A 15,817-nucleotide genomic window follows, 5' to 3' on the forward strand; every position below is an offset into this window, starting at 1 on the left:
ACGTGCCAATCTTTCTTCAAATGCGCTATCAAAATGAGACTTACGGGAAAAATCTTCGGGCATTTAGAAAGAGATTATGTTTTGATTTTAATAAAATGAAAGGATACAAGAACGTGGATATCAAATAGACAAATGAGTTCATTATAGGTTCTTGTGCAAAGGAAGCATCGTTGCAAATCCACGCAAATCCTAAAATTAGCTACAAAAGGATCTCGATTGAGAATTTCTACAAAAAAGGTATGTTCTAAGCATACGCTTTGGGCAAGAGAATCAAAACTTACCTCAAAACATTAGTGCTAGAAATCCCGTCAATTAAATAAATAGTTGATACCACGAAAATTTTCAATATATGACAAATTTGCTCAAAATTAAAATTTTTATTACGAAAATCCAAAATTAGTACACTTGTGACAAAGTTACTTTTCTCAAACTTCCGTTAAATTGGATAACTAAATGAAAAAACTCCAAATTCGACATATTGTGACAAACGAAAGGTAAAAACTCCAAATCGGTATATCTGTCAACGGTCACGTGTTATCCGACACAATAATTTGACGTTAAGATTTAATGAAAACTAATGAAGGGGTAAATTTTTTTTATAGGTATATTGATTTCGAATTTTCGAAAAATTTATCACGGTGTACCAATTGGAGAATTCTCGTGATATTAATGCCTCAATGAATGGACATCCAAATCGATCGATCACTATCTTAACTGAGTTTCGACTAAACTAAAATTTAATCACGGAATTCTTTTGGATTAAGCGAACAAAGGCGTTTGAATCCTTACGGAGCTGTCACGAGACGGAGTCAATCCGACCCGTCGGGCGTTCGACACACGCACGCGATTCCCTTCCATCTTCCTCCGTCCGTTCCCGTCCACCCCCACGGGCCCCACCAGTCTCTCTCACCTACTTTGTTTTCTTCGCCTGTCCTCACTCTCTCTCTCTCCTCTCTAATTCATTTCTGTCTCGTCCCTCTCGTCCCACCACTCCCTCTCTGTCCTCCACTCTCAATTATTACATCTCTCTCTCTCTCTCTCTCCTCTCAATTATTGCAAATCCAGGAGACAAGTTGGTCGAGATGCTCATCACCTCCAAGAGAATATCCCAACCGAGCCGTGTCTCGGAAATGTCCATAACGCCCAGCTTTGACCATTCCCTCTAGAAGAAATGCGAGCCCTTTTTGGTAATTTTCTAACCGATTCACAGGCAAGAATCGCATCATTAGAGATTAGCTCGCCCGATCTCGTGTGAACTCATCAACGGCCTGCTGAGGACATGCCTGACGAGACTTTTGAAGCAAAAATAAGCAAAGTTTTTGCTCCATGCGTATTTCTAAAACGGAAATCTTTTTTTTTTTTTAAAACGAAAATTCACAATAATGCAATTTCTAAAACAGAAATCTATTTGATTATGTAATTTTTTTTTTATTTCTAGAGCATTTAGTCGCTTGAAGGAGTAAAAAAAATTGGGCTCTCTCCATAAGTTAAAATTAGAAGCAAAAGTAAAAGAACCAACTTCTAGCCAAGAGTTGATTGTCACGCGCATCCCTAAACTGACTTCATTAACATCTCCGACTTCGTCATCTCTGCAGATCCGCTTCTTCCTGTCTCTGCGCCCTGGATCCCTACAAGGTACTCAATAGTTTACTTCTCAACGATGAATCGTATAATCTAGGGATTATGGAAATCGATTACTTATACTCTATTTATTTCGTGAAATATAAATAATTTTTAATATTACTTGCAAAAATGAATGAATGATACATATTTTCATCATCCCACAAAAAATGTTTAGACGCGAAAAATGTTTTGATTAATTAATTATTTCAGGCGTGAATAATTTTGAAAATACTTTTCATACAATTTTTTTTTTTTTGTATAAATAGGGGACCTCAGAAATTGCATTGAAGTGGGACCCAGGACGACACTTGTGGCTAAGCTCGGATCCGGGGCCCCCTCCGATATTTTCAGCTCCAAAACGCGCCGGCGCGGATCTATTTCCAGAATGGGCACGAGCTGAAAAAAGACATGGTGTCCACGTGGCGCGTCGCTACTCGTCCGATTTCACGTGCTTTGGCTTTTTCGCGGTGGGGGGGAGTCATGAGTGCCGTGGGCCCCGGCACTGGATTACCCCAATCTCTAAGGATAAGGAGAGATGGGCCCCACGAAATCCTCTATTATCAAATTTGTCAATTTTTTTTTTCAATTCTCGGTGCAAGAACGTGTGTGGGGTCGGGTTTGTCCGTAGTGTTTTCGGTCGTAGCACGTGGTGTCGCTCATTTCCACTTTAGTTCAGCTTTCGCCGTCTCAGCGTGGGACCCCCATGGGGATCGAACGATCGCACTTACTCGCCTCTGGGTAGTAGATTTTTTTTTTTTTTTAACATTTTTGAAAAGTCTTAACAAATCTTGCAATTCATACCACATCTTTTTAAAAAATCCTAAACCACTGAATTTTGTCACAAAATCCAAATGTTAACACTTAATTCTCATAATGCCCTAAAATTCAATTTAAAAAAAAATCACAAAAAACCTCAAGTTATGTCCAATATGACACTTGCACCTTAATTTTTTTTTTTTTAACATCATAGGCCCCGAACATGTATATGTGTGATACATTCATTCTACATCAAAATTCCGTGAACGAGCGCCGCTAAAAATCCATACGGCTGCGTTACATGGACGACAGAAAAAAAACAGTGCTTAAGCAAAAATATGTCGACTCGCCATATGTTTGTCTTTTCTAGTTTTTTTTTTTTTGTCAACTTCTCACTTTCCTTTCTTCCTCGGTTTGGAGACACTAGGGATGGCGGCGGTGGCGACGGTAAGGACGGTGGCGGTGACGAGGGCAACGGTGAAGATGAAGGAGGAAGGAAAAACAAATCTTGAAGGTGAATAAATATGCAACGCAACTCTAAGTTTGTGAATTTTTGGTGCAATAAAAAATAAGCGTGGGATAAATGTGTCGGATGAATATAAGTCTGAATTTTTTTGTGTTACAAAAAGAAATTTTGTGTAAATGTGTCATAAAAATATAAAAATATGCCACACGTATACAAATTTGAGATTTTTGGTGTCAGAAAAAATAATTTCTGGGTAGATTCACTATGGACGTAGCTTGGGATTTTTATTTCTTTTTTATGGCTTTTACCTTGGTTTTGCTTGAGTTCAATTCAAGAGAGAGAAGAGAGAGATAGAGAGAGTCGAGAACTTCTATAAAATTTTGAAGCTTTTGTGAGAGACTGGGAGAGAAAAAATTTAGTATCTTTCTTATTTTCTATTTTTTCCTTTTCTATTACTTTCCAAATGTTGCAAGTATAAAAGAAAAGGACATATCTGGCCTTTCCGTAGGGCGCTCATGTTATAAAAAGTTGCAAACGAAACTAAAAGGAAAGACATACAAAAAAAAAAAAAAAATGGCGCTAGCTTTACCTCCGTTTTTGCAAAGATGCACCTTTTTTTTCTCGTTAACCTACCAGAATATCCTCTGCTCGCTCTTCAATTTTCTGTTTCTTTCTTTATCAGACTAATCAACGAAATTGCCTTTATTTCTGCTGTCTCTCTCATTAATTTCACATTACAAATGCATCAATGTATCAATTTAGCATATCTCATTTTCATTTACCTAGAGAATGTTGTCGATTTTAATTTACAGTCTCATATTTTTATTCACAATAAATTTTTATTTACAACAACTTATGAACACACAATTAATTGCTTTTTTTTTTCTAATCGGTGTTAGTGAAACTATATTTTGAAGTCAAAAATTAAAATTCAATCGATTTTTTTAGCCAATCTTGATAAAAAAAATCGAAAACAAAATTGTTCAAATCGTGGAAAAGGTTAATTTGTTAAATGCATGATCAAATGTCAAACATATTTATATTTAGGCTCCGTTCATTTCACGAAAATTTCATACCTCCATTTTCTTCACCTTCATTTTCTTTTTTAATTTGTATTTTTTATAATTCATAAATATTTTTTTTATTCTTTCATTTTCTTCTTAATTATTTTTTCCTTCTTACTCAATGGAGCGCCAGCTTGCTTGTGGCCTTTGCTGGCCGATGGTGCAGAAGTAGAAGGAAAAAGAAAAAAAGAAATGAAAAAAAATAAAAGAAAAGGGAAAAAGAGAAAAATAAAAATATGAAAAAAATAAATTTAATAAATAAAAATAAAATAATTAATTAAAAGGATTGCATGGAGGAAATTCAAATCCGATTTTTCATATTGAACGGCGAAAAATATTTTCTAGTTCATTTTCAAACTTAAACCGGACATCGAAAAATATTATCATTTTCCGAAAAATATTTTCTAACAACATTTCATTTTCTATGAAACAAGCGGAGCTGTAGATCATATATAAAAATTAACAAGGCAAAAACATATAAAAGTAAAAAAACATGAAATTTCTTGTTGTTCAACTCCTGCTATAAAGAAAGTAATTGATATTGATTGTAAATTCAATCTAATAGTAAGTGGATCAAAACTTTAAAATATGCTTAAAAATTTCTCCTAAAAAGATCTTATGCAATTTTTTTTTCTTGTCAATCTTATGAAAGTTTGAAACTGCAAAATGTGTAAGTAAATTTTAAACTATATATTGCAATTCATATTAAAATGTGAAAAACTCAAAAGAAGGCACAAATCAACGATGTTCAACTTTAAAAATCTATAAATTTATTCCAAAAAATAACCTTTTCTTACAAGGTAATAACATGATGCATGGTAAGATGATATTTTATCGGGTGTAATTTGACATTTATATTTGTGAGTTCGATAATTTAAAAGACAAAATATAAATAAAGACAGTTATATTGGTTAAGTTGATAAAAAAGAAATAACGAATTGAAGAGACAACGGTATTTCGGTCTGTTGATTGAAAAAGAGAAGTGGCTTAACCAAAATGGGGTGAAAATATCACCAAAAAAAAAAAAAACTAAAAGGAAAATTTTCATTGATGACGAGATGCATTTTGTTAATATCATATTTGATAACTAAGTTTTTATTGGGGGTTGATAGCTATGGAAAAAATTATAGAAGCGCTTCATTTATTTGCAGAGATAATTATTCAAAATATGTCACGTCAAACATGAAAAAAGAACACCATAAGTATTAATAACTTTGTGGCCAAAACTTATAAACAGATTTCATTTGAGTGTCATAAAATTGGCATATAACTTTGTAATTTTAGCAGTGTTAAAATGTTAAGCAGTGAATGTTTTTTTCAGAAGTTATAAGGCATGTGAACAGTTGAGAAAAATAAATAATAGTACTCCAATGAGCGAGGTACGAAAATTCTGAGATTGGTAGAGCGTCTCAATCCAACTAAGCAAGCCAACTATCCAAGATAACGTCGGAGGCACGGAGTTGTCGATGGACACTGTGGCTAGTCATCAGCTCGGAAAACGCCAATTGAAGATAACGAGGCAGAGAGAGAGAGATCACGGTGAACAAGACGTTAACGTTGAATTGATGGTTTGAAAAGTCGTGGAATGATGTCAGAACAGGGGACGTGGTGATTCCCGCCGGTCACGACACCTTTCGGAGTTAAGTAGTCGTAGCTCGGAATACGGCAGTCAGGACACTGTTCGTAGTCGTAGCTCGGAAAACGCCAGTCTTGACTACTGACCCATGTCATGGTTCAATTATTCAAGCGGTGTAATCCAAGATAAAGATAAAGATAACGATGGAGAGAGAGAGAGAGAGATCATATATAAGCTTGGAAATGGAGAGACTAAGCAGTGGATCGACACACCACACCCCACTTCTTCAGTCTCGCCATCATCTCAGATCTCGAGCTCGCTTCGTCATCTTCCGTCTCTTGCCATGGATCCCTACAAGGTGGTGGATTGTTTTTTTTTTTTTTTTCCACTTCAAATCCTGCGCGTAAAGCTGAATCCATGTCGTAGTTTCGGAGAAGTAGGAGAAGAGGATAGTCTCCGTTGGGATATGGGATTAGGGACTGTTCATGCAATGGCTCTGTTTGAGTGGATTTATGTTGTCGATAGCATGGCGATGATCTTGCAAATGTTTGATGTTTTTGCTGTCGAATGTGGTTGTCGCAGTTTCGTCCGTCGAGCGCTTTCGACTCCAACTTCTGGACGACCAACTACGGCGCTCCTGTCTGGAACAACGACTCCTCACTGACTCTTGGAACCAGAGGTACTGCTACCTTTTACGGACCCCCGAGTTGTTTTCTGCGCCAAAGATCATATGATAAATCTTGCTGGTCGTGCATGCGTAGATAGTATTTGCACTCGAAGCTGAATATTTTCTCGTCACCTTTCTGTGGTTTTGCTTTATCCGTGGGATTAAGGCATGGTCTGTGGTTTTTTATTCTTGATATGATCGTTCGAGCACGTTCTTGGAGAAGCTGTGCTAGAGTCTCTCGACTGCATCAATGGGTTCTTTTTCGAAAGAAATTCTCTTTTGATTTACAGGTCCGATTCTCCTCGAGGATTATCATCTGGTGGAGAAACTTGCCAACTTTGAGAGAGAGCGAATCCCCGAGCGGGTGGTCCACGCCAGGGGAGCTAGCGCAAAAGGGTTCTTCGAGGTCACGCACGACATCTCTCATCTGACATGTGCCGATTTCCTTCGGGCTCCTGGAGTTCAGACGCCTGTTATCGTCCGCTTCTCCACCGTCATCCATGAGCGTGGCAGCCCTGAAACCCTCAGGGACCCTCGCGGTTTTGCAGTGAAGTTTTACACCAGAGAGGTAGGAAATGATAACGAACTTTGGAATCTGCAAATTTATTAGTCTATGCAGTTCTTAACTATGTAAGAATGAATAGTTGAAGATCAATTCATCAAAGGGCTGTAACAGAAAGGTTTATTCCGCGTTGTTTTCGCATTTCTCTTCTTTCGTTATTGGTTCGCGTTTCTCTTTGTTTCGTTATCGGTTCGTGTTCTTTCTGAACGCAGGGAAACTTCGATCTGGTCGGAAACAATTTCCCTGTCTTCTTCGTTCGCGATGCAATGAAGTTCCCGGACGCGATCCACGCTTTTAAGCCCAACCCGAAGACCAACATCCAGGAGAACTGGAGGATAATTGACTTCTTCTCCCACCAGCCGGAGAGCTTGTCCACGTTTGCGTGGTTCTATGATGATGTTGGTATTCCTCAAGACTACAGACACATGGAAGGATTTGGGGTTCATGCTTTCACCTTTATCAACAAGGCTGGACAGTCACATTATGTGAAATTCCACTGGAAACCAACTTGTGGGGTGAAGTGTTTGCTGGAGGAGGAGGCAATTCGGGTTGGAGGATCGAATCACAGTCACGCGACTAAGGATCTTTATGACTCGATTGCTGCCGGCAACTACCCAGAGTGGACGCTCTACATCCAAGTAATGGATCCTGCTCATGAAGACAGTTTCGACTTCGATCCGCTTGATATGACAAAGATATGGCCCGAGGACATCTTGCCTCTGCAGCCAGTTGGCCGCCTGGTGTTGAATAAGAACATCGATAACTTCTTTAACGAGAATGAACAGCTCGCGTTCAACCCTGCATTTATGGTCCCCGGGATCTATTTCTCTGATGATAAGCTGCTCCAAGCTCGGATCTTCGCCTATTCCGATACTCAGAGATATCGCCTTGGACCGAACTATCTTCAACTCCCTGTTAATGCTCCCAAGTGTGCTCATCACAACAATCACTATGATGGTTTCATGAATTTCATGCACAGGGATGAAGAGGTAATGATCTTTATTTCCTGTTTGCTCGATAACGGGCTGAAGACGGACATGCCTCTAGCATGACCAAATAACATATTGTTACCTGGTTGTACAGAGAATTGAATTGGCTATAGTATCCTATTGATGCAACACTCGAATCGGTTTGTTTCTTTGATAAAAGGAAGAACTAATGATGTGTTCTATCCATGATGCTGATTTGCAGGTAAATTATTTCCCTTCAAAATTCGACCCTGTTCGCCATGCAGAAAGGTTCCCAATGCCGTCTCGCATCTTGACTGGAAAGCGAGAGAAGGTAATTTTCTGGACTTGACCCTTTTATATCGAAATTGACTCTTGAAACATGTTCCACCCTCCAGGATACTGAGTAAGAACGGGAATTATATGCATAGTATCACTACGTACATCTATTTGTGCTGCTAGTGTTCATCTATATGTGAACTTATTGGTTATGCAGTGCATCATCGAGAAGGAGAACAACTTCAAGCAGCCAGGAGAGAGATACCGATCCTGGGCACCGGACAGGTACCCTTTCCTTTCAACCATTGTTTCCTAAGTAGATGTGTAATTCACCGGTCGCTCAAAATGTCTTTCGACTCTTGTCCCCAGGCAAGACCGTTTCATCGGCCGCTGGATCAAGGCATTGACTGACCACCGTGTCACCCACGAGCATCGCTCCATCTGGATCTCCTACTGGACTCAGGTGAGGCTAATAGCCATTCGCTGGTTCTGCTCTCCTCCCCGTAAACTTGTTTACCGTCACCTTATGAGTTAACACCGACGGCCCTTAAACGATGCGATCTTTTTTGCTACAGGCCGACAAATCGCTCGGCCAGAAACTAGCCACTCGCCTCAGCGCGCGGCCGAGTATGTGAACACCGGAGCCCGAGGGGGTTTGATGATTCCAGCACAAGCGGTGTGAATGTTGGGTGCTACTCTGGGAAGGAGCATAAAAGCTAAGTGTGTTGGAAAATGTCTGTCTGCTGATCTGATCTGTACTTTGTAATACTAGAGGGGATCTTATCTTTGGTGTGTGAATTTCGTGTGAATTTGCTGCTGCTACTAAGGAAGGAGCGTAAAAAGCTTCATGTGTTGGCATATATGTGTTCTGTGTAATACTCCGAGGAGATGTTGTCATGCGACTCTTCAGCCTTAATGTTTCTACTCCAATAAAGGCTCTCCGCCATTTTACTTGCTAGCTTGTTGCCTATGAACTTCCATTTCAACTCTCCCTCTCTCTCTCTTTGGGTGTTCTTGCCATTATTTCGTAATTATTTATGAAATTCAAATAATTATGGATGGATGATAAAAGATAATTATAAAAAAATATATCACGTTAATCGTTATTTTTGTTGTATTTTTATTGTTTGATATATATATTTTTTGGGTCGATGAGTTTTTATTTTTTTTGGGGTCGAATTTTGGTGGATAAGTTCAATTATTTAGGGGGAAAAAAAAGGAAAAATCAGAAAACAAGTGTTTTTCTGAAAATGCGAGCGCCGTGTGAAATCACTGCGGACGTCTCTATCCGATTGACCAGAACAAAAATAAGACGAAAAGAGATATCGACGAACATCACGATAGGCATAGAGAACGGGGTTATAAGTGATCGACACGCGCCCCCTCAGGGTCGCCATCGTTAGCTTCGAAGCCGAGCTCAGTCCCCTCGCTCCGTCGTCTCCGTCGATCCGCTTCTCTCCGTACCCCCTCCCCCACGCCATGGACCCGTACAAGGTAAAAAACCCGATTCATCTTTCGTCTCTCCCTGCTTCAATCGTCGGATTTTCCAATTCTTCGCAGCCGCGGGATTCTTCGTCCTAGGTTTTGCGGCCCTTTGATCGTGCTGATTTTCGCTGATCGAATCCGAATTTCCGTTGTTCGGCGGTTTTTTTTTCCCCGTTCGTAAGCTCGATTCGTTTTCTAGTTTCCGAGAATTAGGAGAAGAGTACTCCATGTTGGGATAGGAATTAGGAATTAGGGAAATGTTTACGCTAGGGATCTGTTTCGTCGATTGTCCGATCTTATCAATGGCATGCGACTGTTGCAAACGTTGATTTCTTTTTTTTCGGTCCGATTTGTGGATGTCGCAGTATCTTCCGTCAAGCGCTTATGATTCCAGCTTCTGGACAACCAACTCCGGTGCTCCTGTCTGGAACAATAACTCATCACTGGCCGTTGGAACTAGAGGTACTGTTACTATTACGGATCCCTGAGTCGTTTGAATACCAAAAATATGGTAATTCTATGCTAGTCGTGCATGTGTAGATAGTAATTGCACTTGAAGGGGAATTGGTTTCTCTTTTCTCGTTGAATTTTTGTTGACCTTCCTTTGTTGATTTGTCCGTGTGATCAATTCATGGTTTCTGGTATTTTTTGGATTGATTTAATGTTTTGAGTACGTTATTATAGAAAAAGGCAAACTCTTGTAAGTGCTGGTTACGAATATTTTGACTGACTGCTCAGTTAACTCTGGACATTTTATTATGTATCTTTTGGTCTGCGGTTAATGTTCTAGTGTGTCTCGACTGCATCAATTGTTCTTTTTTTTTTTGTTTTTCGGTGAAGTCAAGGTGTTTGCTGCAGTGCTGTATACATGACTTCAAGGAATCTAAGTTTTTGACACTTTAAATTGGATTATAATTTGGTACTTTTTCTCTTTTGAGTTCTTCAGCAGCATATAGCAGAAAGGAAACATACTATGTGATCATTTTCATTTCTTGGTTGACAAGCAGATTGGAGAAAATGATCTCTTTCCTTTCCACTGCGATCAGTTTTTTCGGCTGTATGTTAGTATTCTGTTGTAGTTATTATTACAATTGAGAAACACTATAGACGTTCTTAGAAAAGCACCATCTTTCTCTATTCCACGCAAATGAATGTACACATAGAAGATTGAGGTGCAATTGCTTCCAAGGGTTATGACCTCGGAAATTGCTAGGCCAAGCCTTTTTTGCTTTCTTGCTGATATCAGACTCTGCTTTGTCAGGTTTTTATTTTTGGTTGCAAACACCACACCACACCACACCAACACCCCCCCGCCCCCACACCAAAAAAAAAAAACCCAAAATAAATAAATAAATACCACACTGACCCAATTGCAAAAGTGGTGTAAAAGATTTTGCTATAGCTATCATGTGTAGGGTCCATGCAAACCTCATGAGGGCTAGATGTGATCAAGGCAACAATGCATAAAAATATGCTAGAAAATGCTGTAGTGCTTATTGGATAGTCCAGAGGCACAATCGTGGAGACCGGCTACCTGCCCTGCAAGTGAACCGGTTAAGTGCAGGCCTCTTTGGCCTATGTATGTGTCCCTCGTCCTAAGAAAATGTTTTAGTTATTTAGCTGATCTCAGAAATATCATTTTTGTTCTCCTTGTGCTTTCCGAACATCTTTTCAAGAGACAAAGCTTAACAGCATTGAAAAGAAATTTTCATTTATTTACAGGTCCAATTCTCCTTGAGGATTATCATCTGGTGGAGAAACTTGCCAATTTTGACAGAGAGAGAATTCCTGAGCGGGTGGTCCATGCCAGGGGAGCTAGTGCGAAAGGATTTTTCGAGGTCACTCACGATATCTCTCAGTTGACATGTGCTGATTTTCTTCGAGCTCCTGGAGTTCAGACACCTGTTATTGTCCGTTTCTCCACTGTCATCCATGAGCGTGGCAGCCCTGAAACCCTTAGGGATCCTCGAGGTTTTGCAGTGAAGTTTTACACCAGAGAGGTATGAGATGATTACGTGCTTTAGAATATGCCAATTTATTTTAATTCAACTTTCTTTTTTTGCCAGTAGTGCACTTCGTTTATCGACTATTCGGATACTGTACTTGCATTTGGAATTCGGCAGAGTGTTGGTGTCTATGCTCTAAATCTTCTCATTCTTAACCATGTGATAATGGACTTTATTTTGGCACTTCGACATGACTTGCGGAAGATGACTTTATCAAAGAGCTGTAATAGAAAGGTTTATTTCAACTAAAAGAGAAGTCAGAACACCAAAATAGAATAAGTAGTCTCTTCACGTAATCACGTGGTTTCACATTTCTCTTCTTTTCTTTGACCATTATTTTTTCCGAATGCAGGGAAACTTTGATCTGGTGGGAAACAATTTCCCTGTCTTCTTTGTTCGCGATGGAATGAAATTTCCAGACATGGTCCATGCTCTTAAACCCAACCCGAAGTCTCACATCCAGGAGAACTGGAGAATAGTTGACTTCTTCTCCCACCATCCTGAGAGTTTGCACATGTTTTCGTTCCTCTTTGATGATGTTGGTGTTCCTCAAGACTACAGACACATGGAAGGATTTGGAGTTAATACTTACACCTTAATTAACAAGTCTGGAAAGGTGCATTATGTGAAATTTCACTGGAAACCAACTTGTGGAGTGAAGTGTTTGCTCGAGGAGGAGGCAATTCGTGTGGGAGGATCAAATCACAGTCATGCGACTAAGGATCTTTATGACTCGATTGCTGCTGGCAACTTCCCAGAGTGGAAACTCTACATCCAAGTAATAGATCCTGATCATGAAGACAAATTTGACTTCGATCCACTTGATGTAACAAAAATATGGCCTGAGGACATCTTGCCTCTGCAACCAGTAGGCCGCTTGGTGTTGAATAAGAACATCGATAACTTCTTTGCAGAAAATGAACAGCTAGCATTTTGCCCTGCAATTGTGGTCCCAGGTATCTATTACTCTGATGATAAGCTGCTCCAAACTCGGATTTTCTCCTATGCTGATACTCAGAGACACCGCCTTGGACCAAACTATCTTCAACTCCCTGTTAACGCTCCCAAGTGTGCTCATCACAACAATCACCATGAAGGTTTCATGAATTTCATGCACAGGGATGAAGAGGTAATGATCTTTAGTTTCTGTTTGCTCAATAACAAGCTAAGGATGAACATGCCACAAACATGACATAATATCATATTCTTAGCTGATTGTACAGAGAATTGAATTAGCTATAGTAGCTGACAATACGACACACCCAGTCAATCAGTTTTTTTTTTAATTAAAATGAAGAAATGATGATGTGGTGTATCCTTGATGCTGATTTGTAGGTAAATTATTTCCCTTCGAGGTTTGATCCTGTTCGTCATGCGGAAAGGTTCCCTGTACCTCCACCAGTCTTGAATGGAAAGCGAGATAGGGTAAGTTTCTGGACTCACACTGCGCATTTATATTGCCATTGACTCTTAAAACATGTTCCAGCCTCCAGGAGAGATAATTACACACTTGCATTAAAGTCATGCATTAAAGTGGTTAATCTGTGGTAAGTTGAAATGCATTGCGATAGTGGTCTATCTGTTTGGACTTTGGATAAATTTGATTTAATTCAAATTCTTGTGTGCTGTTGTGATGATTTGTGGTGATGTTGATCATTGCATTTTCTTCTGCTAGTCTATTATGTACAACGTTGCCTTTGAGATTGTCACTGCTTGTCCTCAGTGTAATGAAGACTCTTTACTATGACCACTTTATGAAAACGAGGGGGAGTGTAGTAGCACCGCCAAAATTTTTAGACTAAGCTAAAAACTAACAAATGAGGAAGGAAAGATGTTCCAACTGGAAAAGAGATTCTCTGGCTAGAAAACTGTAGTTCTCAGAGTTCGCCTTGGTTGGATATGTGTGCTACTTCATTGGTATGTGAACTTATTGGTTATGCAGTGCATTATTGACAAGGAGAACAACTTCAAGCAACCAGGAGAGAGATACCGATCCTGGGCACCGGACAGGTACCTCTCAACCATTGTTTCCTGAGAAGATGTGTCGTTTACTGGTCTCTCAATGTGTTTAAACTTTGTCACTAGGCAAGAGCGATTTATTTGCCGCTGGGTTGAGGCATTATCTGACCCCCGGGTTACCCATGAGCTCCGCTCCATCTGGATATCTTACTGGACTCAGGTGAGCTATAACTATTCGCCCGTTTTGCGTTCTCCGATGCTACCAAAGTTTGTTTAGCTTTACGTGGAAATTGAGAAAGTCTGTCTAGAACATGCTCAAATGATAATATGCTGATGGCCTATGATGCATCTTTGGGACAGGCTGACAAATCGCTTGGTCAGAAGCTAGCTTCTCGTCTCAATGCGCGGCCAAGTATGTGAAAACGAAGGGGGTGATTCTGGTCGCAAGCTGTGAATGTAGAGAGCCTGTTGCTACTTTTGAAGGAGCATAAAAGCCGATTGTTGGCATGTTTGTTTGCTGTGCTATACTGTAATACTAGAGGAGAACTTGTCATGCAACTCTTTGACCAGTTGTTTCTACTCCAATAAAGGCCGACATTTTACTTGCTGGCTCATTGCCTATGAACTTCGAGTTCATTGCAACATGTCTCTCCCTCTTCATTGAACGGTTACTGCACTAATCTGCCCATTAGAAGGGAAATTGTTTCGTTATTATCATTGTATGATTCGTAGGCTTCTCAATATTCTTTGCATTAATATGACTTTGCCTAATGCATTGACGAGGAAGAATTGAAGAGAGAGACGTTTCGTGAGAGTGACGGGCCACTTCCATTAAGCATGAAATCTGATCTTACACGTGGCTGGACTGGTTCTCTTGGTCTCCTCCGCCTCTTTAGTCGGAGATATCATGAGCAATGAGGTAAGTAGCCGTGGCCCTAGGGGCTGCGAGCTCGTTGCTTCTCAATATTCGTGGAAGGCTCGCTTTACATGCTGTGCACTCTCTTCCCTTCTACCGAGAGTGTGGCTGGCTATTTGTGTTCGGAGGTCGCTTCGTGGGATGTAGGCATGAGGGCATATTGCACAATAGGCCAATCAGAACATGAGCTAATCGTGTTGATCTACGTGACGCAGATCTCGTGGACGCGTTGTCATGTCCATATCGGTCCATTTCGCCTGCCCAAACCGAATACTGAACACCCAATTTTAAGGTTTAAGATACATGATCTCATGACGTCCTCCATTGGTCGATTCTCTATTATCACTTCTCGTACTATTCTTTTTGAGTCTTTTGTTTTACCTCCATACGAAATTAGCTTTACTTGCGTGAGATCGATGTAGTTTTCGTTGTTAGCAGCGTCTAGTTGTAGTTCATGCTGTTGTTTGTTTGTTTGTTTGTTTTTTTTTTTTTTTTTTTGGGGGGGGATAAGTACGCTAGGAAGTCCTAAAACTTATCACAAAAATGCAATTGAGTTCTAAAATTTTCAAAAAGTTTAATCAAGTCTTAAAACTTATAAGAAAAGTACAATCTAGTCCTAAAAATATTAAAAAATGCAATCAAATGAAGGACTTAATTTTACCAGTTTGATAAGTTTTAGGATTTGATTGCACTTTTGATTGTTTCTGGAACAAAAAAATAGAGATAAGTTCAGGCCATCCAAAATTTAGGGTGTCACTGGTCAAGGCTTCTTCTTCTAAAGTGCAACGCAGAAGCTTTTTTCTCTCTGCCTAGCAAAAGTGCGACGCAGACCTCCATCTCCGGATCCCGTCGCCACCAACGACGGCTCGCTGTCGGTCTCTCTCTTTCGTTCTTTCCGTCGGCTCGCTCTCAATATCTCATTTTATGATAAGTTTTAGGACTTCTAATACATTTATCTCTTTTTTTCTTTTTGTATTTGTTGTTGTGACACCGTCGCAACAGTGGCTCCATCTTATTGCATGATTGCACTAAATTGAAACAAATCTTGCAACTCAGGCATTATGATGGGAAATTTTGGGTAAGATAAAAGACAAATCATAAATAGCAAAGCAGAGGAATGGGGTGAAAATTTTTATGAAGGTTTTGCTAGTATCGCCTCGGCAATTCTTATTATAAAAGGTGTAAACGAGACAAGAAGTGAAATATTTTTGTTCCTCATGAGGCGTGTTTTGCTAGTATCGTTTTGGTTAGAAAGCTTTTACTGAAGGTTGATCTATCTTTACATAATTTAATTACCTATCGAAACTGTCAGAGGAAGGCTTCACTTTATTTGGAGAGATAGTTGTAGAAGTTTATGCCATGTCAATCATTATATTCGACTGTTGCTATGTAAGCATGCTTGACAAGAAAATGCTCGATTTCAAAATATTAAATATTAATGACCTGTTTCATAATAGGGAAGGATGTATTTAAGTACCATTTTGTTTTTTCTTTTAATTATTGTATAGGAA

At 39.6% G+C, this 15,817-nt stretch overlaps 1 protein-coding gene across 4 annotated transcripts; it reads left to right on the forward strand.

Annotated features, from left to right (window-relative positions):
* The first annotated feature begins 5,683 nt into the window (after positions 1 to 5,683).
* On the forward strand, positions 5,684 to 13,998 carry LOC115738742 (catalase-like). 4 transcript variants are annotated; one of them, XM_030671459.2, is made up of 8 exons: positions 5,684 to 5,843; positions 6,068 to 6,164; positions 6,443 to 6,720; positions 6,927 to 7,703; positions 7,906 to 7,995; positions 8,158 to 8,225; positions 8,310 to 8,406; positions 13,754 to 13,998. In XM_030671459.2, exons 1-8 carry the CDS (start codon positions 5,829 to 5,831, stop codon positions 13,808 to 13,810), a joined length of 1,479 nt encoding a protein of 492 aa, XP_030527319.1. In that variant the 5' UTR covers positions 5,684 to 5,828; the 3' UTR covers positions 13,811 to 13,998. The 4 variants fall into 4 exon arrangements, with proteins under 4 accessions (XP_030527319.1, XP_030527318.1, XP_030527317.1 ...); XM_030671458.2 differs by lacking the exon at positions 13,754 to 13,998 and adding an exon at positions 8,519 to 8,898; XM_030671457.2 differs by lacking the exon at positions 13,754 to 13,998 and adding an exon at positions 8,516 to 8,898 and having other exon boundaries at positions 8,310 to 8,403.
* The last annotated feature ends 1,819 nt before the right edge of the window (positions 13,999 to 15,817 follow it).

Source organism: Rhodamnia argentea, chromosome 2 (genome assembly GCF_020921035.1).
Source record: "Rhodamnia argentea isolate NSW1041297 chromosome 2, ASM2092103v1, whole genome shotgun sequence".
NCBI classification, from domain to species: Eukaryota; Viridiplantae; Streptophyta; class Magnoliopsida; order Myrtales; family Myrtaceae; genus Rhodamnia; species Rhodamnia argentea.